Source organism: Microcebus murinus, chromosome 11, assembly GCF_040939455.1.
Source record: "Microcebus murinus isolate Inina chromosome 11, M.murinus_Inina_mat1.0, whole genome shotgun sequence".
NCBI lineage: Eukaryota > Metazoa > Chordata > Mammalia > Primates > Cheirogaleidae > Microcebus > Microcebus murinus.
This window is the reverse complement of record NC_134114.1, coordinates 844,007-869,285: the sequence shown is the minus strand read 5'-3', so window position 1 is coordinate 869,285 and position 25,279 is coordinate 844,007. Positions and strand designations below refer to the sequence as shown.

The following is a 25,279-nucleotide window of genomic DNA, read 5'->3' as shown; positions in this document are numbered from 1 at the left end:
CACACGAGGTGGGCACCCGGCCTTGCATCCCATTTTCTTTGCTGTGATGTTTCCTGTGATGTTAATTGTGTGGTTCCACTTCTATTGGCAGCAAGTGTGCTCAGCGTCACTCCACGTGCAGTGCTTACTCGGGTCTGTTTAGCAAGGACCCGCCACCTTTATCAGACTGCAGTTCTAGAAGGGGCAGCTCGGTGAGGCTGTCCCCACCCCCGTGTGGGTGCTGTTAGCCGGGGGCTTGCGTGTCCCGGGGCTGCCTTAACCAACGCCAGTGCTGGGCGCCTAGCGGAGCAGAAGTGCGTCCTCTGTCACTTCCGAGTATGGGCTGAGCCTGTCCCCAGGCTCCAGGCAGGACCTTCCGGCTCCCCCAGCCTCGGGGGCCGTCCTGGGTTGCAGGCCGTGCGGCCCAGCCTCAGCCATCCCAGGGCCTCCCTGCGTGAGTCCCCTCCTCGTGTCTCCTAGCAGGACTGGCCACTGGGTCATCCAGGATGGCCCCATCCTGAGATCCTTAGCTAATGGCAAAGACCTTTTCTCCAACTAAGGCCACGTCACCGGTTCCGGGGGTCAGGACACGGACACATTTGTGGGGGCTGCCATTGGACCCCTGACCCTGTCGTGGCCCGTTGACAGGACGGAGGATGAACACAGAACACAAAACACAAACGCAGAACACAAAGAAAAACACGGACACATGTACAAACGGTTGACTCGAGTAAAAATACACTGGGTCAGTTTTATTTTTATACTCTAAACGATCGAAGTTAGTTCCTTGTACGTAACCGCCCAGGCATTGCAGCAATGGCCATAAATTCCAGAATACGTAGCCTTAGGGAAGCAGATATCCCCTGGCTCAAGGTTTCCAGGTGGTTGCTCTAGGCGCCAGGCATAGATCACGGACCAAGATTAGCAAGGATGGGCAAGGTGAGCCACAGGGGGCATTTCTCATCCCCAGCTTCTCTTAGAGTGACCCCTAAGATCTTCGGCTGAACCCCGGCAACTGGGCCTGGCTTAGGTCGCCCCTTCCATGAGGGTTCTTACCCGTCATTGACTAACCAGCCATTTACGCAGCAATCACAGGACCAATGTGTTTATCGTGTGGCCTCCAAACCCCCAATGCCATGGGGTGGGGTAGCTCTTGCTTACTTAGTGTGTTATGCCTCTAGGCAACACCTTGTTTTTGTTATTCCTCAAAGCAACAGGGGCCTTGTCCGGAACATATTACTTTTAAATGCTCTGGGCAAAGCACGTACCTTACTCACTAACTTTAATTCTTAAACTAGGAAAATATATGTCAGTCCCCTACAGACCCTGCTGCTCTGTGAGAGCCTTGGGGAGCCCCGGACACCCCGAGCAGCCCCTCACACTGAGGATGAAAGCACCCACCCGTGAACAACATGGCCCCGCCAGCGCTCTGTCCTCGAGGTCCCTTCCCGGGCCTGGGGCAGGGCTGGCCTGGCGGGCGGAGAGCAGGGCTCTAGGTGACAGCTGCCCGGGCAGAAGGGCGTCTCCTTGGCCAGATCCTTGGAGTCCGAGCCCTTGGTGGCACCTTCTCCGAGTTTGCACACAGCTCCTACAGCGTGAGCACCTGTGTGCTGGTTCCCTGGAGAATATTGCGTAGATTTCATTTTTCTTTCTAATAGGAAGGATGTTTTGGGAGGGATCTAGCATAGGGTGTGCTGTTTGCAAAATAGATGCTGAGCAGTGTCTATTTGATTGGCTGCGATTGGACGCTTCTGGTGCATTGCGGGGCAGTTTTCCTCGCTGCCGGATGAAGCAGTGACCCTGGGATTCTGCGTCGAGGTCTCCCGGTGTTGGCGAGAGGCTGACGTGTGTTCCCCAGAACACCCTCCCCTTCCCTTTCCGTCCCTGCTGCCCTCCCTGACCACGGAGCATCCAGATCCAACAGGCGTCTTGTGCCCGTGATTTGCCAGCACAGACGTCCACACCCCAATTGCCGTAGTGCCCCCCTCCGGGCTGCTGGGACAGAATAGCGCAGTCTGGTGGCGTCTGGACAACAGGAGTTTAGTTCTGGCAGCTCTGGAGGCTGGGAGTCCACAATCCAGGCGTGGCTCCGGTGTCTGGGGAGAACTCACTTCCTGCTGCACGGACGGCTGATCTTCCGCGTGTGTCCTCACGTGAGGAGGGGTGGGGTCCCTCCCTGGGGTCACCTTTCCTAAGGTCACGGACCCCATCACAAGGCTCCAACCCTGGGACCTCGTGGCCTCCCAGAGGCCCCACCCCCTAACGCCATCACCTTGCGGATCTGAACCCACCTCCGCGGACCGTGGAGGGAATCTTGGCAGTGTGGGGGCAGAGCCGAGGGCAGGACTGGGACGTCGTCTCCCTGTGCAGCCCAGCGCTCACGTTCCCGTGGGTTTGTAGCCCTGGCCGAGTTGCTGCCTGCCTGTCTCCCGGAGAGTGACTGCAGACACACGGCTGTGGACACGTTGCCACAACTCAGGGCGACATCCGTAATGGCCACGAAGGGGACGCGCCAGTGCCTGGTGACCCCGACTCCGAGCAGCCCCCTGCTTGTGACCCTGGCCTGCCTCTTCTCTGGGGGCAGGCGCTCGTCCCTCCGCTCCCGGGGAGGTGGGTCGTGGCCCTGGTCGCAGCGTGGGTGGTGGCCCAGCCAGGGGTGACAGGTGGTGGCAGAGCCCCCACCCCTTCCACCGCACGCAGAGCCCACGCTGGCAACCCCGGACACTTACGCAGCTCAGCCCAGACCCGCACACGCAGCTTCCGCCTGGTCCTCTCCGTGGAAGTGCCGAGCCCTCCTTACACGGTGGCGTGCAGAGTGTCGTGGCCGAGACTGGGAGCAGAGCGGCGATGCCTCCTGGCCCGGGTCCCCGGGAAGACGGCGCCAGGCGTTGGGCACAGCAGGGGGACCCTCGACCGGTCACTCACTCCGCTCCAGGTGGCCGTCCTTGCGGGTGACTCTGTCGTTCCTGCTTCCCGTTTGTCGTCCTCAGCGGAGTCGGGAATAACCGACGCGTGAGGGTGACCAGCTCCGAGCACAGAGAAATAGCAAAACGGCTCAAGCCTCGGGGAAAATAAGGTCACTGAGCTCCGTGTCCATCGTCCGTGGACCCAACGGAGAATCGCAAGACTAGAATTTTCTTCTTGTTTTCTGTGCAACCTTCTGCTGCCCCTTGGAAGGCCTCCAGGAAGGACTTTGGAAGCACGAATGCTGTTCCTGACAAGCAGTGAAAAGGCTAGGAAGAGAGACACGGAGCTGCCTGGGGTCCGGGGAGGCTGGCACGCGCAGAGTGGGAGGGCCGGGCGCTCGGCGGGCGCTTGGCGGGCGCTTGGCGGGCGGGCGTCCAGCTCACCATCGCGTCTCCACAACGGAGCTCTGAGGTCTGCTCAGCCCGCTCTTCTGAGAAGCGTCTTTCCGCTTTCATTCCTCCGGAGAAAGGACGGTGCTGTGGCCGCGGCTGTGGGTCGGCTGGTGGGGGCCGTCCTCACGCAGCGGGGGTCCTGGGCCGCCCCACCCTGACCGTGTGGGTCGTGTGGCGCCGGCGGGAGCTGAGGCCCTGGGAGTTTCGTGCAAAGGGCCACCAGGCGGCTTAAACCACAGGGACTTGCTCTCACTTTCCGGGTTCCCAGAACGGAGGTGCCGGCCACCTGGGCTCTCCGGAAGGCTCCGTGCCTCTGCCAGCTCCCGGCACCGCTGTGACCCTCGGCACTGTGGCCACGTCACTCCGTCCACCACCTTCCCCCGTGGCCTCTCCCCCCGTCTCCCCTCCTGTCTGACAAGGACGCGGGCGTGGGATGGGTCCCACCCTAATCCCAGGTGACCTGGTCCTGACCTGACCGTCGGCAGCCCCCACTTCCACGTGAGGGCTCAGTCACAGGACGCGGCGAGGACGTTAGCTTCTCTTTTAGGGGACGCAGCTCCGCCCACACAGGGGAGGGGTCCTGGACATTGCTCTGTTAGCGCAGTGGCCTCCCCAGTGGGTCGGGCTGTCGTTCCGTGGGCCTGGTCCTGCTCCACCGTCCCGTGGACTCTCGTGTTTTATCACCTTTGGCCGGCAGGTCACAGGGCTCCCTGCTGTCCCGTGAAGTCGCTGGAAGGCTGGGCGACCTCCCTGTTCTCCACGGGGTCAGGCGTAGACTCGGAACCCACCCGGCAGCACAGCCCACGGGGGGCCCTGGGGTCTCCCGTCTCCCAGGCACGTGGGCGGCCTCCCCGCACCCCCGACCTGCCTGGCAGAGGCCACGAATGCCAACGGGACCCCTCGCCCCCTCTCCCCAGCTCTGATAAGGTACATCCGGCCGGTGTTCGTGTCCCGCTCCGACCCGGACTCTCGCAGGAAAACAGTGGAAGAAATCAAGCGACGCGCACAGTCCGGCGGAAAGTGGCCGCAGGTAACCCAGCCGGGCGCGCCAGGAGGGCTTGTTCCAAGGTGTGGACTCCGAGGGTGGGGGAGACTAAACAAGGGGCCGACTTTCTGTCTCTGGGTGCAGGTCTTGCTTCCTTGTTTGTTTTGGTGAATGTGCGAATGCAAGGACGTGCTAAATAGCAGGTGCTTTTGGTTTTGGTGTCTGGGTTTTAAAGTGAAAATAAGGGAAATGATTCTCCAGTGCATGTCAGTTTCCTGAGTCTTCGTTTTTGAAAGTAAGTTCTCACTGGGCTGGAGCCCGGCCAACCCGCCCTCCGGGTACGATCTGATTCCTGAGCCACCGCGTCAGCCTGTGCTCTCTCGCTGCTAACGTCCGCGTGCCCTTCCCTGGGTCGAGAGTGGGGCTGACTGCGCTGTAGGTGCGCCGTTGGCGATGTCAGCTTAGATGCCTGCGTTTGGTTCACGTTCTGTTCTTCTTTTTAGTCGGGCTGACATTAGAAGCTGGACATTTCACAGGCCACTCTGGGACACGTGCCAGGGGCGGGCCCACGGCCACCTGTGCCCAGGGCAGCCCCCTAGGGGGCCTGACTCCCAGGATGCCCCCTGCCGCCCCGGCACTGGTCCCTGCACCCACGTTACCTGCCCGGCCCTCGGGTGCTCAGGCTGCACCCAGGACCGAGAGCAGCGCGTGGCTGCTGTCCAGCGTGTGGGAAGTTTGAATCAAGTCAGTCTGGACCACAGCAGCTGCCGATCCGGCTCCTCCTGGGGGCCCCTCGGTTCCGGCTGGGGGTGTGCTCCCACCCAGGCGCCTCTGTTCTCCGAGCTTTCTTCCCCACGCCGGCTTTGCGCTGAGAGCGCTGACATCTAGCTGAACCTGATCCTCACAGTGCCCGTGGGGCGGGCACCACACTGACCTGTTTTCCGGGAGCCACGGTCTAAGCAGATACAGCTGGGTTTTTTCTTCTTTTTTTGAGACCGAGTCTCACTTTTTGCCCGGGCTAGAGTGAGTGCCGTGGCGTCAGCCTAGCTCACAGCAACCTCCAACTCCTGGGCTCAAGCGATCCTCCTGCCTCAGCCTCCCGAGTAGCTAGGACTACAGGCATGTGCTACCATGCCCAGCTAATTTTTTTTTCTATGTATTTTTAGTTGGCCAATTAATTTCTTTCTATCTTTAATATAGACAGGGTCTTGCTCTTGCTCAGGTTGGTCTCAAACTCCTGACCTTGAGCAATCCTCCCGCCTCAGCCTCCCAGAGTGCTAGGATTACAGGTGTGAGCCATCCTACGGCTGTCTGTCTGTATGTTTGCCTTGCTTCCGGGTTTCAGCGAAACCCGCAGAGTGGAGACCAGTGAGCCCACAGCACATTTCCAGTTTCCCGACCGAGTGTGATCGAAGTTTCTGAGTCGTTCCCCCAGAGCGGGCATGTGCTGGGGAGACCGGAGCCTGTGGAGTGCGGATCGTAGTGACGTGTGGTTTGACACTCACCTCTTCTCTGCATTTCCAGATAATGATTTTCCCGGAAGGAACTTGCACGAACCGGACCTGCCTCATCACCTTCAAGCCCGGTAGGTGTTGGCCGAGTGTCTGCTTCCCTCCCGTGTGCCGGGTTCTTGGGAATATGCCTGAGAAGACTCACAAAAGGAGTCTCGTTATCCGAGGCCAGGGTCACGGTGCCTCAGGAGGGCGCAGAAGTCACTCTGCAAGCGTGTAAGGAGGTGGAGGTTTTGCTTTGTGTGGGCTCCAGGTTCGTGGGGGTCCTGGGTCTGGAAGGCGCCTCCGTGCCCACGTGTTGGCTCGCGGCGCCTGGGGCCTGCGGGTTCCGAGTGCCCTGTGCCCATCTGCAGCTGCCCCCGCAGCCCCGGGAACCCCAGGGGCGGAGCTCCGAGCCGTCCCCAGAGCCCCAGGCGGACGGTGCTCCCTCCCCGTCGTGGGGGGACCAGGGCCCATAAACGTGCACCCCCCACAGCGGTGCCCGGTCGAGGTCGGGGCCCGAGCCCCTGGCGGTGGAAGGGTTGCAGGGGCTGGGGCGGGGCAGAGCCCACTGCCCTCGCTTTCCGTGGCGAATTCGCCTAGAATTCCGCACGTCCGTCCCCGGTGTGAGAAGCGCGGGGGAGGGCTGCCTTCCTCGTCGCCTGCTGCCGCGGAGACGGCAGCTGTTCCTTCTCCCCCGGCAGGTGCGTTCATCCCCGGAGTCCCCGTCCAGCCTGTGGTCCTGCGATACCCAAACAAGCTGGTGAGTGGCAGTTTCTGGGGTCCGTGTTGAGGCGAGTGGGCCGGAAGGAGGGCTCCGAGGTGTCTCGGTGCGCCGCGTCCCCGCGGCTCTGCGTCTTCCGTCCGTACCGCGGCAGTGCACGGAGCGCGCAGACTGCAGCGGTGGCTGAGCCGGCGTGCAGCCTCAGCCCGGGCGTGGCGCCCCAAATGCGGCCTGCCCTGCAGACGTGTTTCTGATACACCCCGTGATTGTAAAACAGCCCTCAGTAGTCGCACGCGAAGAAAATATCCTGCTGTCGTAGGGCGTGAGCAGCGGCCTCTCCCCCTGTGAGACCAGTCCTGAGGTTTTGGGGAGAGGCCCCCCCCCACGCCCGTGTCCCGAGCAGCTCGAGAAGCCCAGCGCAGCCTCCGGACAATTTTTAAATTAGGAGCATTTAAGTTCCGGAGGGACGGAGGCAGCAGGAGGGAGAGGAGGTGACTTCACAGTTAATGAGCCTCTGTCTGCCTCCATCAGCACACAGGGTTCGTTTTAAAAGAACAAAATGGAAGAAGGGGTGTTTGGGGCTCAGGGTTCCCGGGGAGGTTGGGGGTGCGGATGAGGCCTCAGAGCAGGCTCTGGCCAGGCCCTGCCCCTCCCACCCGAGGCTGGCCCCCGCCTCCCGCCCCGGGCTCTGTCCACGCCCGAAGGCTGCAGTGGCAGCTCCTCCCTCGGTGCCGGGAGGCCCGTGTCACACAGGCAGGGTCAGCCCCAGCCCCAGGCCCCAGAGGCCCTCACTGCGTCTTGCCGTCTGCCGTCACCCTGCCCAGCACACGGCCTCGCCCCGACGGGCCCTTGCAACAGAAAGTTCATGTGGACGCAAGTTCCCTGGCGCCCTGGCCGGGCACTGGGCACGCTGTGCACTTCTCGGGGGAGTCACCCACCGCTTGGAGGAGCCCGGGAAGGCGAATCTGTTCACGCAGCGCGCGTGTGTGCGGCAGTCTGCCTTCATGGCACGAGGGGAAGTTCCCTGAGACACTCGCAGGTCCCCACGATGTGGTGTAAGGGCAGGGCACCCACCAGCGGCCCGTGTGGTACCCGTGTGGGTACCAGGGGTTTCCAGCCCACCCGCCACAGGGCCTGGCCTGCTGGGTGTCGGGGTCTGCACCCGGACCCCGTGCCCTCGTCCATCCCCTGCCAGGAGGGGTGTCGTGTGCACCTGCCCAGCAGAGGGTCTCTGAGCCGTCAGCTAATGAAACGGCAGCCGGGCGCAGCCGGGCAGGCTGGCGGGACCCTTGGCCGTGTGTAACTGATGCTCCGGGGCTGACCCCGGCCCTCCCTGCCCCCGGGCAGAAACCACACCCAGATGCAGCTCCCGGCAAGAGTGAGAGAATCTGCAACCTGTGTGGAAATCTAGACTTTAAGCTTGTTTCAACGTGTCTGAAGCCACGTGGCTTTACCTGGCCTCTCCCACAAGCAGCCAGCTCGGCTGCAGAGAAGCGGGGCGTCCTCCTGTGTGAGGTGGCGGTCACGCAGTCGGGCAAAAGCAGCACCTGCCCTCTGGGCCCTGGCAGCGCAGCGGGCCAGCCGGGCTGGGGCCGGGGCTCCGGACGCCCCCTGGGCAGCCCTGGGTGGGCTCCCGGCTGAGAAGGATCCAGAAGGGACGGCAGGGAAAGGGGGGTCCTGGGGGCTGTGAGGAAGGGGGCCTGGGTCCTCAGGGGCTCTGGGCACCGGGGCGAGCGCACCCCTCCCCCTCCCCTGCCCCAGCGCACAGTGGGGTCGGAGGTGGGCGGGGGAGGCCGCTCACCCGATGCCAGGCCCCGTCCTGACGGGTGCTGCTCTTTCCTCCCCAGGACACCATCACGTGGACGTGGCAGGGACCTGGAGCGTAAGTCAGAGACCTGTGTCCTCCCTGCCTCTCCTCCTGTGCAGGCGGCTGCCCGTGCCCTGCCGGCTGCCGCTCTCTGGGAGCTGTGGTTTGGCAGCAGTTGGGTTCGGCCCGCTGTGAAAACTGCGTGTGGGCATGTGACCCTGCCCTAACTCCCTAGAGCGTCCCTCACGGGGACCTCCGCTGGTGTCTTCGGCTCCAGCGGGAGGCAGCGAGCCGCCGCCCCCATCTCGGGTCTGTCGGCCCAGCAATCACTGTCACCCGCCCAGTGGCCCCTGGCAAAGGAGGCAGAAATTCGGGGTGTCCCGGGGCCCCTGTGTGCGGTGCGGGCACGGCACCTGCTGTGGTCAGTGTCCCTGTCCCCACGACGGACTCCGAAGACAGTTGTGCAGCGACTCGCAGCCCCAGGGGCACAAACTGGAGAGGGAGCAGCAGCTCCAGGTCCCAGGAGTGCCGTCTGGAGGGCGGAGGGGCGGGGCGGGGCGGGCAAGGTCTCCCCAGCCGCGGGGCAGACGGGGAGATGCCGGTTTGCTGGACGAGCCAGAGATGTAGGCAGGTATTTAGTAAGAAAAGTGAAGACGGCTGTTTTAGAAAAGTAGCCGTTTCACTCCGGGTGGTGTGGACGGCTCAGCGCCCGGCTCTGAAGGGAGACAACTGCCCGGTGGCGCCCTCTAGGGGCCTCGGGTCCAGAGAGAACTGAAGTAATTAAACTACAAGGAATTAGGAATCGTGCCTTTTATTTAACCAGTCTTGTAAATCCATCCAATGTGTTGTTTTTAAGGTTGGAAATCCTGTGGCTCACGCTGTGTCAGTTTCACAATCAAGTGGAGATTGAGGTGTGTACGGCTACAGTGTTGCACGGTGTTACATTGTATAGGGTACAGTGTATAGTATTCGTGTGTGTGTGTGTGTGTGTGTGTGTGTGTGTGTGTAAGGTACAGTGTTATGCTGCGATTTACGCGGATACAATGTTGTGCTGGAACTCGTCTAGACACAATGTTACACGGTGTCACTCAGGGCTGGAAGGGCTTCCCGGTCACTTTGCATCAGTTACTTTGTGTCTCTTGTATTTTGAGCCATTTCGACAAGACTTTTATCATCAAGGAAACTAAACGTATTCTTTTATTATGGTTATTGGAACTTAAGAACATATTAAATTGGCACATATGCAGTGCACGATTTTCTAGCGTTTAGTTTTGCCCGACGCTAGTGCCCGGTTCCGGCCTGCGGGTCTCCAGGTCCCCGTGCCCATCTACCTTGGCTAAATCAAGGAGTCACATGGGTGCAGCCTGTAAAATTTTATCAGAGTGGAGAAGGAACAGCTTCTTTTCTTAAAAGGCGGAACTAATATGCTATTCCTACATCTGAAGATTAAAGATGAGTCATCTGCAACTTAAATATTTAACAGAACAGTTCGCTGCTTCTCGTCACTGCTGCAGTGATACTGAGCACACGCACAAGCCTGGCTGCTCGCGTCCGTGGGGGACCAGCCACTCCGGTGACAGAGGGCTGAGCCAAAGGTCCCCTGCCTGAGTCTGGGGTGTGGCAGTCCCCGCAAATTAGGGTGTTTTAGGTCACTCATTCCACCATCACAGACAGATGCTAGTTTTGTCAGACTGGCCGTTGTGGGTTTTGGTGGTGTTGCCGAGGTCGGGTCTCGTGGTGTTCGTGGGAGTAACGCGGCTTCTCTGTGCGCAGTTCCTCCCCGTCTACAGCCCTTCCGAGGAGGAGAAGAGGAACCCCGCGCTGTACGCGAGGAACGTGCGGCGCGTCATGGCAGAGTAAGTGACGCCGCCTTCCCCGGCGCTGTAGCTCTGCTCTGTGCTGAACACAGACAGACAGACAGACAGACAGACAGCCAGGAGCACGAGGAAAGTGCACCTGCCAGTGTCCTGCCCCCGCCCTCAGACCTGACCTGCAGGAGTCACCTGGAAGGCTCTTCCGCCTCAGTTCCTGCCGCACCCCAGAACTGCTGATGCGTCGGGTCTGGGCAGTGGGGACGGCCTGGAGGTCCCGGGGCGCTGACACGGCCACACCCTCAGCTACTCCCCTCTCACTTCTGAGCCCTTGTTCACACTCAGCCGGCACCACAGACTCAGCCCGGCTCGTCCTTCCCTGCAGACTCCCTGTCCTCCTCCCAGAGCATGTGCCCCGAGAACAGAAACGGGGACACGATCCTTTAGCCGGAGCAGACAGGCCCGCCCAGCCCCTTGTGCCCGAGCTTCCGCTGTGGCACCGGCTGCCCCTTAGGACACGGGAGGAAGAGAACACGTGCGACAAGACTCAGCCAGGGGTTGCAGGGCTCCCGTAGGTTCTCTTACGGCGTCTCCTGCCCAAAGCCACGGTGGTGCCCGTGGCTCCTCCCGGGGGCGCCCACTGGGGAGGGGTTGGGTAGGGGGTTGGGGGCGGCCTCTGGCCCATCTCTTCCTCTGAGGTCAGGGCTGGGGGTCAGCCTGGTGCTGGTCCATCCGGCTCAGCTGGGGGTGCACCCCTTCTCCTGAGGGGCTGGGGTCTTTCAGCAGCTCCCTCCCACCCGGCCTTCCCCAGCGTCACTTAAACAGGAAAGCGGACTCCAGCGGGAGTTTCTTCTGCTGCCCGAGACTTTTTCTGCTGGAATTGCTGGAAATCGCCTCTACTGTGCTGGTGGGGGGAGGGGAGAGTGGTGGTTTACAGGGGGCCGGCGAACCCCTCAAAACTGGGCTGGACGAGGATTTGCTGTTAGTCAGACGTGTCTTCAGGCTAGTTTCCAAAGGTCTTCCTGCCGGTTTTCTCCTGCGGGGAGGGTCCGTTTCCCTCCTGACTGAGGGCGATGCCACTGGCTGAGCCCTGGGCCCCCCGGGGCTTTTCTGCAGGAAATTGGCCTGATTCTCTGACAGCCATCAGGTGATTTCTCCTCTCGGGAAACCTGTTCTAGTCACGACTCTCACTTTCATCTTGGCCCCACCTGTGTTCCTATTAATTTCTTTTTTTAATGTGTAACTTAAGAATTGGCCGGGCGCAGTGGCTCACGCCTGTCATCCCAGCACTCTGGGAGGCCGAGGAGGGAGGATCATCTGAGCTCAGGAGTTCGAGACCAGCCTGAGCAAGAGTGAGACCCTGCCTCTACTAAAAAACAAAAAATGGAAAGAAAGTAGCTGGACAACTAAAAATATATAGAAAAAATTAGCCAGGCATGGTGGCGCATGCCTGTAGTTCTTAGCTACTCGGGAGGCTGAGGCAGGAGGATCCCTTGAGCCCAGGAGTTTGAGGTTGCTGCGAGCTAGGCTGACGCCACGGCACTCTAGCCCAGGCTACAGAGTGGGACTCTGTCTCAAAAAATAATAATAATGTTTTATGCGGACTGCAAAGTAACAAACGCTGAAACCTCAGTGAAAGCGTTGTTTACTGGGCAGATAAAGCTGCTTCTGTCTGGATTCCACTGAGGGAGGAAGCACCTTTCAACACGTGCATGCTCTGTGGGTGGACCACGCCACGGCGTAGACACGTGCTGGTCCCGGAGCGAGATGGGCCACGTGCGATCAGTGGCCACTGCAGGGACTTCTGTTCTCAGAGTTGATTTAGGAGAGACCCACGTGGTGCCCTGCAAAGCGTGCGCCTCTGCTGTGTTTTGGCGCCCTTGCTGCCCTCTTCCATTTCTAGAACTTTCCTTTGGGCGTGGGCAGGTGGCCAGCGGGCCGCCCTGTGCCTGGGGCGGGGGGCAGGTGACCAGGTTGTGCACAGCTGCTCCCAGGGACCGGTGGGACGGGCCGTCTCCGGGCCAGGCTGACGGGTTCCCGCCTTCTCTCGCAGGGCCCTGGGCGTCTCCGTGACAGACTACACGTTTGAGGACTGCCAGCTGGCCCTGGCGGAAGGACAGCTCCGGCTCCCCGCCGACACCTGCCTCCTGGAATTTGCGCGGCTGGTGCGGGGCCTGGGGTGAGTCCCGTCCCCCAAGCGAGGACCGGAACCAGGGCTGCGAGGCCCAGCCGAGGCCGCCGGAGGCCGAGGCAGGCAGTTAAGGAAACAGTTCTTAGCAACGCCTTAGTCTGGGTTTTGGTTTCCAAATATCGACTCCGGTTCACATAGAAGTGTCTTTAAAGCTCGAGATTGGCAGCAGCTCTGTGCAAGGGCCCCGCGCGCCCCAGGTGGCCGCTGTGCGTCCCGACCACCGGCCCAAGGGCGCCCCGGGACCCCAGGGGCGGGACACCCAGCAGACGCCCAGACGACATCAGAGTGCCCACTCTTGACGACTCACCTGCTACTGTGTATACAAGGTTAACATTTTGACGAGTCTTAAAACACCACAGTAACTCTCTTGCTGGCATTCTGCGGTTTTCCCCCCCAGGCTAAAACCAGAAAAGCTTGAAAAAGATCTGGACAAATACTCAGAGAGCGCGAAGATGAGGAGAGGAGAGAAGATCGGGGTCCCCGAGTTCGCGGCGTACCTGGAGGTGCCCGTGTCCGACACGCTGGAGGACATGTTCTCGCTGTTTGACGAGGTGGGGCTGGGCAGGCGTGCGGGCCGCTGACTGTCAGCCTGTCAGCTGTGTGCGCTGTGGCGAAACGTGCTTTAGACAGTTCCGGAAGCTGGGGGCCACCCTAGGGGCCACTCACCATGGGTGTTTCCCCCCGTGTTGTGCCCTTTGCTGATGAACGTGCCGTTCTTGGAGATTTTACTCAGACTAAACTAAGAGGCCTGATGGCGCCAAAAGGCCGTGTCCATCCTGCCAGCCCCACGGGACCCCCCCAGCCACCGCTGGCCAGCTTGGCCAGGCCTTCTGAATGCCGTGTCCCCTCCTTGGCCATCTGGTGACAGTGCCCCGCCAGACCAGCCCTGCCCGGTCCCATCACGTGGTCCCATCATGTTATCATGGCTCCGGAAACGTGGGTGGCCTCAGGGTCGGGAAGGTGTGGGCAGCACACGGGCTGGGGCAGGCAGCCACGCCCGCCAGTCACCGCCACGCCTGGTCTCTCCTGCGTGTCTGTGTTGCGGTAGCAATACGTGTGCCGTGGGCCCTGTGGGGGTGTGCGTGGAGGGCTCCTTGAGCCCTGGCACATCCCGCGTGACCACACCGTGGCACACCTTGCATGGCATCACGGTGTGTCCTGTGTTACATGACGTGTCGTCTGTGATAACACAGCATGTTCTGTGTGATGACACGGCATGTCCCTCGTGACCACACCGTGGCACACCTTGCATGGCATCACGGTGTGTCCTGTGTTACATGACGTGTCGTCTGTGATAACACAGCATGTTCTGTGTGATGACAGGGCATGTCCCGCGTGACCACACCGTGGCACACCTTGCATGGCATCACGGTGTGTCCTGTGTTACATGACGTGTCGTCTGTGATAACACAGCATGTTCTGTGTGATGACAGGGCATGTCCCGAGTGACCACACCGTGGCACACCTTGCATGGCATCACGGTGTGTCCTGTGTTACATGACGTGTTGTCTGTGATAACACAGCATGTTCTGTGATGACACGGCATGTCCCGCGTGACCACACCGTGGCACGCCTTGCATGGCATCACGGCGTGTCCTCTGAGACGACACGGTGTGTTCTCGGGACCAACAAGGAGCAGCTGCGGCGTGGGCTCAGGTGGGCCGCAGGAGCAGGGCGGTGGCTGGGGCCCAGCGGGCTCCCGTGGGTCTGCAGGTCGCATACACTGGGGCCTCGTCCACTGACCCGCAGCCCTCGCCGTGACCCGCGGCCCCACTGCAGACCAGCGGCTGTGCACGGCCCGGCACGAAGGCAGCTCTAGCTGCGTCTGGTGCGGGTGGCGTCCGCAGGGGCGGCGGCTATGGCTGCGTTTCCACTCCGTGCTTCCCGGCGCGGGTTTAGAGACGCAACAGCGGATGCCGATTCCGTGGGTAGCGTTCCCGGGAAACTCACGACAGGGTGTGTGGTTGATTTTGTGCTTTCTGCTGCTTCAAATTCACAGTGATCTTTGGGGGGGAGAGTGTCCTGCGGGCCACCCACGGGGCCTCTTCTCGAGGCCAGGCGCCTCCCAGAGCGGGGCTCACGGTGCTGGGTCAGCACCTACTCGCTGCCTGCACCAGCGCGCCCGCACCCCGTGCCCAGGCCTCGAGGCGGTGTGGGGCTGCCGCAGGGGAAGTGGCCCTGCCCCCTGAGAAGAGCCCCAGGGACCTGCGTGTGCCCCACCCTGCTCCTACGGCTGTGGTTCACACGGGGTAGAGGGGCAACAGCTGTGTCAAAGTCCTCCCTCCACCCCAGGGTGCTCCTCACTTCTCTGCCCAGGGAGTCCTCCCTCTACCATTTGGTGCTCCTCACTCCTCCTATCTGCCCATGGAGTCCTCCCTCCACCCTGGAGTGCTCCTCACCTCCTCCTCTCTGCCCAGAGTCCTCCCTCTACCCCGGAGTGCTCCTCACCTCCTCCTCTCTGCCCAGGGAGTCCTCCCTCCACCCTGGAGTGCTCCCTCCACCCTGGAGTGCTCTTCACCTCCTCCTCTCTGCCCAGGGAGTCCTCCCTCCACCCTGGAGTGCTCCTCACCTCCTCCTCTCTGCCCAGGGAGTCCTCCCTCCACCCCAGAGTGCTCTTCACCTCCTCCTCTCTGCCCAGGGAGTCCTCCCTCCACCCTGGAGTGCTCCTCACCTCCTCCTCTCTGCCCAGGGAGTCCTCCCTCCACCCTGGAGTGCTCCTCACCTCCTCTCTGCCCAGGGAGTCCTCCCTCCACCCTGGAGTGCTCCCTCCACCCTGGAGTGCTCTTCACCTCCTCCTCTCTGCCCAGGGAGTCCTCCCTCCACCCCGGAGTGCTCCTCACCTCCTCCTCTCTGCCCAGGGAGTCCTCCCTCCGCCGCAGGTGCTCCTCCCGCTGCGTGCTCCCTGGTGGGTGGCCCTGTCCTGGGTGCAGGCCTGCAGGCGTGTCCCGACCGTCCGCGAGGCCCTCAGAGGAGCACCCCCCCCCCCAGCGCCCCGGCTGGCCCTGGCGCCACACCGTGCCGGGCCACCCCGCAGGAGACTCGAGCGCGTCCTGGGAGCGCCGGGGAGCACCACCAGGGAGCACCGCAGCTGCCGTGCCAGGCTGGCCGCAGGCTCTGGCTCAGCCGCGTGCCGGGCTAGACGGGTGCTCAGAGCCCCGCGGCCTCGCGTTTGCTGCCGTCTTCTGACGCGCGTCGCAGGTGACGGCCCTCACTTCCCGTGCGCTCTGTTGAGAAGCGCCGCGTGGCGTGTCAGAGCTGGAGAGCGGCCCAGAAAGCACGCGGCACGGAGACCGTGGAGACTGCGGCTGGAGGGTCACGGACGCTCTCCCGCTGCGCGTCCCGCGCGTGGTTCACGTGGGCGGGGCTGGGTGGCCCTCGGTGGCGCCGGCCACGCAGCCCTGACAGCCTCTCCCCGCAGGGCGGCGGCGGCAAGGTGGACCTGCGGGAGTACGTGGTGGCCCTGTCCGTGGTCTGCCGGCCCGCCCAGACCCTGGACACCATCCGGCTGGCGTTCAAGGCAAGTGCGACCCTTCCTGGGTTTGACGCGGGACGGGAGACGCGGCCACGCCGGGCCTGGGGGCCGCCTCGCGGGTGCCTGTCGGGAGATAAGCTGGCCGCCCGCCGCGCTGTTGTCCCCGAGCATGTGCCGCTGTGCTCTCTGAAGTGAGCCGTCCACACTCGCGACAGAGACGTGGACTGGGGTCCCTCCGGGTCCTGGGGTGCCTGGGCGGGGCTGGCGGGCGTCATGCCACCATGCACTGAGTGTCGGCACGTGTAACCCGGGGCCCACACGCCTCGTCATCTCCCACCACAGCCCGCCCATCAGCCTGTCTCGGGGCTCAGGAGCTGCCGCCCCAGCTGAACCCCGAGGGTGCGACATGCCAGTGCCAGGCCATTTGCCACGGGGGCGGCTCTGGGGTCCTGGCCCACCCGAGACTCCCGGGAACCCCCCAGGGCTTGTCTCACTGGGGTGGAGCTGGGCCAGCTTTGCCTGTCCAGAGACACGGTTCCCTCAGGGTCTCCGGGTAGGTGCGACTCACGTTAGCCAGATTCCCAAGGGCCCGATGTACGAGTCAGGAAGCTGCTTGTCTCACTGCTCCGAGACGCCCTTCTCTTGCGCCTGGCCCCAGCACACACGGGTGTCCCCACAGGCGAAGGCGGCTCACGCCCATCACATCAGGGAGCTCACTGCATGATGTCAACACCTGGCAGCCCCCATCTGAGGGAGCGCCTCCTCCCAGGGCCCGAGCCCCGCCAGCTCCCCCCACCCACCAGCACCTGCCCAGGGTCATCGAGTAGCGTCTGTACAGAATGACGGTGGCGGATGGGGCAGGCTCGGTTTGCGTCTCAGCGTGCACAGGGCGTAGGGCCCAGCCGTCTACGGGGCTGGCACCACCTGCAGGCAGGCGTGGTTCTCACGGGCAAGATCCCTGAGCGCCGCGTGGTGCACTGCCAGGTTCCGGGTGCAGCGTCTCTTGCAGAGCAGGGCAGACACCTGGCCGTGGCGACCACATCTAGGCGGGAACCTGGTGGGAACCCTCAGAAGGCAGGCGTGTGGCGGGAGGCAGTGAGCCTGGGGGGGGGCAGGGTCGGGGGAGCCCGGGGACACCGTGCCCCGGACAGGGAGAACAGACGGGGTGACGGTGCGGGTGACACGGATGGGGGTGGGGAGGACGGTCACCACCAGGTTGCCCCGAGCTGGGCCTCGGGAGGGCTTGAGGCAGCCCAGGGGCGGAACCGAGAGGGGCTGGGCGCAGTCGGGCCCTGGGGGAACCCACGGAGGAGGCGAGAAAGGAACACGCAGCTGCAGGGCCACGGAAGAGCCTCCTGGGCAGGCGTCCTCAACCTACGGCCCACAGGCCACACGCAGCCCGCCTGGCATGTTTATCTGGCCCTCTGGGTGTTTTTGCCGCTGCTGCCTGTCCTGCTTAGCAGCCGACTCGCCCACACTGCGCACTCTCCAGCGGTCTGAGGGACAGTGGACTGGCTCCCCGTTTAAAAAGTTTGAGGCCCCCTGCTCTTGGGGGACTGCATGGGCAGGGTGGGTGCCGAGCGGGTGAGCCTGGTGTCCCCAGGCACAGGGTCCTTGTGAAGCGGGGAGGGAAGCCCCGGCTCGGGAGCGGCCCAGGCGTGGGCGAGCAGAGGGCCGGGAGCCGCCTCCAGCGTAGGTGCAGGAGGGGGAGACTGAGGCTGAGGGTAGCACTTGAGTCCCGGCCGTGCGGGAGCCCCCACCTCCCCTCTGCCGTCTCAAGTCTGCCCCTCGCTCTGCTCTCTCCCTGCGGGCTCCGGAGCCGTGGGATTCCGACAGCCGTCGCTTGCTTGTGCCTGCGCACGTGTTCCCTGTAGCCGGGTCCCCCAAGGCAGGGAGCGTGGGGGGAACCCGAAACCCGCCCCTCTCTGGCACGTCTGTGCCCGGGAAGTGGCCGCGCTGAGCTTATGCATCTGCTCATTGGTCTTCGTGGCCGGTCAGCAGCGTCCGAGCCCTCGGGCCACCTGGCCCATGGTACCCGGCAGCTCTGAGAAGGGGGACAGCTGGAGGCGCCAGGGCCAGAGCCGCCCTGGCCACGCAGAGGCGGGGGCCTCGAGGTGACGCCCGCTTCGCCTTGCAGATGTACGGGTCCCCGGAGGATGGCAGCTTAGACGAGGACGCCTTGTCCTGCATCCTCAAGACTGCCCTGGGCGTGGCGGAGCTTTCCGTGACCGACCTCTTCCGAGCCATCGACGAGGAGGAGAAGGGCACGATCACATTCGGTGAGTGGCGGGAGTGGGGTGACGCCGAGGGTGGCCTGGGTGTCCCGGCGGGGGGTCCCCAGGGGCCAGCACCAGGCTGCCCTGCGTCCCCTGCAGCAGCACAGAAATTCCCCAGGAGAGAGGTCCTTCCTGAAACCTGGCCGGGTGGCCAGGAGCTTTCAAATCTGATTTCTTCGGGCAGCTCGTAGCACCGAATGCCAAGCCCAGTTCTGAAGCTCCGTCCCCGCTGCAGACGCCGCCTGCAGAGGCTGTGGCCCTCTTGTCCGGGTCAGGGCTCCCCAGGGGGAGGGAGGGAGGGACATCCATGTCGGGCCCATGGAGCTGGCTCGCTGCGGGGTCTCCTGTCCCTCGGAGGTGCTGGCCTTGTCACCGGCAGCCAGGGCTCTGGGTAGAGAGTCCCCCCTCGCCCGGGGGTCTGGCAGGAAAGAGGTCACGGGGAGGCAAGTGCCCCGGAGCCCTTGCAGATGCGCGGTGGGGTGGTCTTCTCCCCAGAGTAGCTCACCTTGCCGGTGATGCTTGGCCACACGATTCTGTGAACTGCCATGCACAGCCGGCAGACGCTGCCCGGCGCCCCCTCCCTGCCCGGCGCCCCCTCCCTGCCCGGCGCCCCCTCCCTGCCCAGCAACCCCTCCCGGGAGTGTGAGCAGGGGAGGCGTCCCCGAGGCTGAGGTGGGTCAGACTCCAGCCGGGTCCTCGCCCGGCCCCAGCCCTCAGCGGGTATTTCTCTGCATGTTCCCGCCCCCTCGAAGCCTCACGTGAGAAAACAAACCGGCGTGGGGAGTCCGGGAGGTGGAAGGGCTGGGCCGACTCTCAGGGAAACGCTTGGGTCCGAGGAGGGCGCCCGGAGCAGGCAGGAGGGCGAGAGTCTGGGCAGTGGCAGCCCTGCTTGTTTCTAAGCTAGCCTGTGTCATCCCTGTAAACAAGCCGCAGACCGAGCAGGCATTTGCTCAGAAGACAGAGGACGGCTCTGAAATGGCTGCCCTTCACGTCTTGTTTGGCTGTGTGTGTTTTTTTTTTTTTTTTGAGACAGAGTCTCACTTTTGTTACCCAGACTAGAGTGAGTGCCATGGCGTCAGCCTAACTCACAGCAACCTCAAACTCCTGGGCTCAAGCGATCCTCCTGCCTCAGCCTCCCAAGTAGCTGGGACTACAGGCACGCACCACCATGCCCGGCTAATTTTTTTGTATATATACTTTTAGTTGGTCAATTAATTTCTTTCTATTTTTAGTAGAGACGGGGTCTCGCTCAGGCTGGTTTCGAACTCCCGACCTCGAGCAATCCGCCCGCCTCAGCCGCCCAGAGTGCTAGGATTACAGGCGTGAGCCACCACGCCCGGCCTTGGCTGTGTTTTTAAAGCGGTGTGCATGTGTCAGACGCGTGTGTGTGTGTGTGTGTGTGTGTGTGTGTGTGTGTGTGTGAGAGGGTGAAAGTGGCCGCCGCACCTTGGTGTGGACATGTGGCCAGTTGGGACGTGACGCAGCCTGGGCGGTGAAAGCCATTCTGGGGGTTCCTGCGAGGCGGCCGGGCTCTGAGTGTCCCTACAGCCCTGGTGTCAGTCCTCTGAGCGCCCAGAACCTCTCTGCAGTGCCGCACGCCGGAGCCCAGCGCGCCTCTGCTCCTAGGGGGCGCATGTGGGGGGCAGCCCTCGCCCGCTGGTTCCCGGGGCTGCTGTGCTCCAGCCGTAGGTCCCACCCCAGGCAGCCAGATCACTGCCCAGACGCGTGGTCTCGCCCCTAAACCAGAAGTGCCAAGTGCCCAGGGCGTACTGTGTTTCCCTGAAGATAAGACCTACCCAGACAATAAGCCCTAGCAGGATTTCTAAGCATTTGCACCAGGCGTCCTCAAACTATGGCCCGAGAGGCACGTGTGGGCCGCCTAGCACACTCGGCCCGCCTAGCAGATGTATCCGGCCCTCTGGGTGTTTTTGCCGCCGCTGCCTGTCCTGTCCTGCTTAGCAGCCGACTCATCCCGGGCCCACAGTGCACACTCTCCAACGGTCTGAGGGACAGTGAACTGGCCCCCTGTTTAAAAAGTTTGAGGACCCCTGATATAAGCCCTACCGCAAAAATAAGACCTAGGGATGGGTGTGGCTACGCAGTGCATCTGCACAAGCCATGCATTTCGTCGCAGACCGGTCAAGAAGACGAGCAGCCCTTCTCCTCTGCCCCATCGTGACAGCTGCTATCCCAGAGGTGACCGGAAAGGTGTGGGCAGCCCCACCAACAAGGTCGCTCCCCCTGTCAGGTCCCGGCCGTCCTGTGCGTGCTGCAAGCTGAGGCTTTGAGGGGAAAATAACACATCCCCTGAAAATAAGCCCTAGGGTGTCTTCTTGAGGAAAAATAAATATAAGACCCTGTCTTATTTTCGGGAAAACACGGTATCTGCCGAAGTCAAAACCACAAGCTTGCTTTAGAGTTTCCCAAAAGCAGGAATAGCTGAAAGGGCACGGTGGCCTGCCCTGTGTCTTCGGGATGATTTAGCGCACAGCAAAGAGAAGCTAAGTGCGCGCCTAGCCCTCCCCGGGAGGGCGCGAGGAGGTCGCATGCATGGCGCAAGGGCCCGGGGAAAAGAGCCCCCACATTCCAGGCGTTTGCTCTCCCCCCACCCAGACCCTGGTCATCAAAGGTGCCTTTGTCTTTCCAGCCGACTTCAGCCGATTCGCAGAACTGTACCCCGGCTTCGCGGAGGAATACCTGTACCCAGACCAGACGCAGTTCGACAGCCGCGCGCAGACCCCGCCCGCCCCAACCCCCAACGGCTTCTGCACTGACTTCAGCCCCGACAGCTCGGACGTTGGCAGGAGGCCTTTCCGCAAGAAACTGGACTAGGACGCGCTGCGGAGAGACGCGGCCGCGAGCCAGTGTGCGCGTCCGGGCCTCGCTCCCGCTCTGCTGTCCGGCGCCGCCTCCGGCCCGGTTCCGGAAGACTGGGGTTTGGTTTGTTTCTTCGCGAAGAGGCTCCGCGTCAGAGCCAGCGTGTGGGGCGCCGCCGTGCGCGGAGGATTTGGGAAGAGCGAGGTCGGTCCCCACTGCCGGTGTAGGCGGGGGCTCCTGGGCGGGGCTCCCGTGCGCCCGGCCCTGGGTTTCCGTCAGTCCCCGGTGCGGGCGCCTGCTCCGCCCGCGACACACCTGCACCCGGACCGGACCGGCCGCGGAATCCCGCCCACCTGTGTGGGCCGCAGCGTGGCAGTGCGTCGTCTGATTTTTAGACATTTCTATATTTGTGCGGGAACTCACGAGTATTTTATAAATTTCATTTCGGTACTTCAGGAAACATTCCACATTTTTAAAAAAGAAAAAAAAAAGAAAATTGTTTTTCTACTTCATTTTTCCTTTTAGGGTCAGAGAATATTTATTTATAGGCCTTTTTTTGATAGCATCCCAGGCTGTTTAGGGCTTGGACCTGAATCTCTGTCGGGCCTCTCTCTACCGGGTAAATAAACCCTCTCCTCCCCTCCCGTTCGGGCCAGGGGAGGCTTGGCCACAAGCTCCTGGCCCCAAAATACTTTTTTCTGCTTTTCTTAATCCTTTTCAGATACCCCTCTTTTTTATAGACGTTACCAGTTTGGTATTTCTGTTTGAATATAACGCAGCCTACTTCATCGTAGCTTAAACTGCAGTCGGGCACTGAATGTCGGTGGAGCGCACTGGGCGGGGTGTCGGCCGGGAGTCAGCCGTGGCGTGTCAACAGCATGTTGGCTCCCGGGCCTCGGGCAGACCCTGAGACTCGGGCCAGACCGGTGGTTCCTCCCTCTCCCGCCAGCAGGTCCCCTTGGAAGCGCTGCTGCTTCCTCTCCTCCGCTCCGGTTTCCATGGCGATCAGGGTGCCGGGGTGCCGCAGCCCCGAGTGGGCTGACCTTCTGTGAGGAGCAGCGAGCGCAGCTGTAGCTTGTAGAAGGACGGGGCTTGGGGCGTGGCGTGTGTGGCCACAGGGTGTCTGGCCGCCAGACGGCTCCTCCCTGCAGCCCCCCCCCCATGTGTCCCCGGGAGCGAGTGCTGGGTCCCCTCTTAGGAAGGAAGGGGTCGTGTTGGCGTGACCTTTAGCTTCATGCCATCACCTTTTTCATCGTTTTTTTACGGCATAATTAGAATCTACCCCTAAAGCACAATAATAATCGTAGACTTTAGTTTGTTTCCTAAAGCAAAGCCTCTGGGTTTATTTGGAAAAACGTTTTTGATTTTTTTTTTTAATTTCTGAGATGAGTCGGTGTTTGTGTTGGGGGCATCTCTGCGGAAAGTGACCGCCAGGCCAGTAAGTGCAGGAGAAGACGACACTAACCTCGGAGAGACCCGCATGGGCTCTGCCCGCCGGGGCCGCCAGGCGGGGAGCAGAGCCAGTGTCTGGGCTCGCTGGGCTCAGAAGACCCCCCAGTGCAGCCTTAGTAGCGAACAGCAGTTATTTTGTAGCTATACAACGTGCATAAAGGTCCGTTCCTAAAAGAGAAAAAGCCCATAAGCGGCCAATGAAGGGGTCAACAAACTAAGATATTCTGGGGGTGGGGGGGCCGGGCGGCTTCCTGCCCCAAAGGTCTGCACATGACGGGTTTTGCATGAAACGCCACCGTGCGTTTTCAGGAAACAAACAAACAAAAAAAACCCTGATCAACAGACTTGAGTGGATGTTTGTTCCTCCTGATTCTCTTTTCTCTCGGGCAGTAGCATGGAGCCCTCGGGCGTTCAGAGCTGTGAATGTACATAGTGTGGGGTCCGCCCCTGCGCGTGGCGCCGCCCGGCTGCAGGGCCCCTCGGGGACCTGAGGTCGTGGCCGGTGGCCTCAAAAAGAACTTTGGATTTTCAGTGGAATGAATAAAACTTACAGTCTTGCGTACTCCGGGGCGTGTTGTGTTGCGTGGGGTTGATGGAAAGACGGCACACGTCTGTTACGCGGTAACCGGCCCAGGTACTTCCCACTGGGGCTCTGGCACGTTGGGAAAACACAGCGATCGAAATTCTACAGCCAGAGCCTTCCTGGTGGCAAAGGGCCGCTCTGCAGGGTCTGGTCCCACGTGGGTGGCAGCAGACACTTTTCAGGGTCCAGATGTGGGTGGCCGGCCGCTCCCTGTGAGTTGATTCCCGCAGTTTCTCCAGGTGAAGTATGTGAGCCCTCAGCGCGTTTGTCAGGCAGAAAGAAAAAGGGGATCTTGCATTCAGTCCTAGTAAGTCGGCAAAAGATTTAGAAACAGGAGTAAAAGAAATAGAGCTAATGTGTCATGCTCCCAGAAACTCAGTATGAAAAATCAAATTTACGTAGCCACCAGCTCTAGGGATCGGATAACAGTTACACTGTTCAGGAAAGCAGGTCGGAGAGGCAGGCAGGCGGCTCGGGTCTGCGTGGCCTGCCTGACCCCTCGGGTAGGAGAGGAAGTAAATGCACCAAAATCACATTTCAGTTTTCATTCACTTCTTTGTGCTTTTATGCATTTGCCGTCTTTTAACATAATAAATGAGCTTTGCCTTTTAAAATGATTAAATATGTTTAAGTCTGTTAAGCAAAGAACAGGTAAGACAGAGACAGGCTCTGGACGTGTCACGTTCTAAGCTGGACCGGAAGCTCTTGCTGGGCATCGGCTGGGAAAGGCCAGAGGAGGAGGGACGCCGGGTGGCTGTCACCTGGCGTGCCTCGGCTTCCAGGGCTTTCCGCTCCGCCACTCAGCGTTGGAACCAGGCTGGGAGGAAGGAGTGACGGTGCAGCGAGCCCGCTCCCGGCTCTCCCACGGGAGTTAACGCGGCTTCTCCTTCAGCTCAGGAAACTCCGTCAGAACTCAGAGGTGGGGAGGGTCAGCCCCGCCCTCTCCCTGCCTGTCCCCTCGCCACCCACCACACCCGCTCGCCACCCCCACCGGAAAGCAGCCAGGGGAGGGGTCCCTCGTCCTGCAGCAGCCGGCCAGACCCCACACGTGCAGGCGAAACCTTGCCTGTCCCTGACACGCTGCCGGGCCGGCTCCTCCAGACACACAGGCTTGCACCTCCGCCCAGAGTCCTGGGAGTCTTCCTGTCCCCTCTGGGGGACGTTCGTGCTGGGACAGTCCCAAATCCGCCTGGTGGTCCCTGACACAGTAACCAAGTCCCGGAGCTCACCACCCACGTTCCCCGTGTGGAGAACTAGGCTGCTGGGAGTGGGAATGTGCGTGGCCGGCAAGACGGCACGTGTTCACACGCACATGCACACACGCACTCACCTCCAGCAAGACGGCATGCTGCTCACACACACGTGCACTCACCCACCCCCAGCAAGATGGCAGGCATGTTCACACGCACGCACACACGCGCACTCACCCCCAGCAAGACGGCACGCAAGTTCACACGCACGCACACACGCGCACTCACCCCCAAACCAAGCTGGGAGCACGGTCTGCACACTTGCCACCGCCTGTGTACACAAGCTGGTGTGATTGTGCTGGTGGCGACAGCCCCTCCTCCTGCAACCTGCCCCCATTTCCTTGGCCCCTACGGCTGGGGGGGTCGGGGTTCTGTACCTTGTGAGAGATTCAACATTCACTCCCAGTGTCCGAAGCCTTCGTCATCTTGCCTTTATCGGCCACAATGTTCGTCATGAAAATTTCCAGAAGCACCCGGCCAGTGTCCTGGGTTCCGAAGATGGTGGCAGCAGCCCGTCATTGCAGCCTGTCATTGGCGCAGGTCATCCCATCCGAGGCAGGACTCTCTCCTCCCTGCGCGATCAGCCGCATGAGCAGCCCCGTAGCTGGTGGCGGCCTGAGCTTGCGGTGCAGTGGACGCCATGTGGCCCCAGGAGGACTGTCCCCACCTTGGGAACTAAGACCTGTCGAGCAGAAGGGCCGAGTGTCACGGAGAACAACGAAACGTGAGTGGGCACGTCAGTCCATGTGGCCCAGCTCCGCTGCGGTGACAGTCGTCCCCCCGCACTTGGGGGCCACAAAAGAGAGGGGCTCTCCCCAGGTTTCTGGGGCGGGTCAGCTCAGTGCCAGCGTCACCATCCTCACGCCTGGCAGAGCAGCCCCCCCCCCGACTCTGCCAGTCACATGGCACAGGGACAAGAGAGGTGACGAGCCACACGCTACCTGCAGAACGAGCACACGTCAATCCCACCCATGTCGTTGGCCAGAGCAGGCCACACGGCCACGCCTGAACGCAGCAGGCGGACACGAGACCCCGAGGGGAGGGCCACCCCCGGGAGGGGCCGGGATGTCCTGACAGCAACAC

At 61.9% G+C, this 25,279-nt stretch overlaps 1 protein-coding gene across 1 annotated transcript in view; it reads left to right on the top strand.

Annotated features, from left to right (window-relative positions):
• Positions 1-22,923, top strand: part of LPCAT1 (lysophosphatidylcholine acyltransferase 1) — a 43,088-nt gene extending 20,165 nt beyond the window's left edge. The window contains exons 4-14 of the mRNA XM_012774119.3: positions 4,256-4,368; positions 5,848-5,908; positions 6,518-6,576; positions 8,385-8,419; positions 9,201-9,255; positions 10,118-10,200; positions 12,209-12,334; positions 12,744-12,897; positions 15,765-15,863; positions 17,956-18,097; positions 20,742-22,923. Of these exons, the coding sequence (XP_012629573.1) occupies positions 4,256-4,368; positions 5,848-5,908; positions 6,518-6,576; positions 8,385-8,419; positions 9,201-9,255; positions 10,118-10,200; positions 12,209-12,334; positions 12,744-12,897; positions 15,765-15,863; positions 17,956-18,097; positions 20,742-20,926 (1,112 nt within the window). The 3' untranslated portion in view covers positions 20,927-22,923. The remainder of the gene's footprint in view (positions 1-4,255; positions 4,369-5,847; positions 5,909-6,517; positions 6,577-8,384; positions 8,420-9,200; positions 9,256-10,117; positions 10,201-12,208; positions 12,335-12,743; positions 12,898-15,764; positions 15,864-17,955; positions 18,098-20,741) is intronic.
• The last annotated feature ends 2,356 nt before the right edge of the window (positions 22,924-25,279 follow it).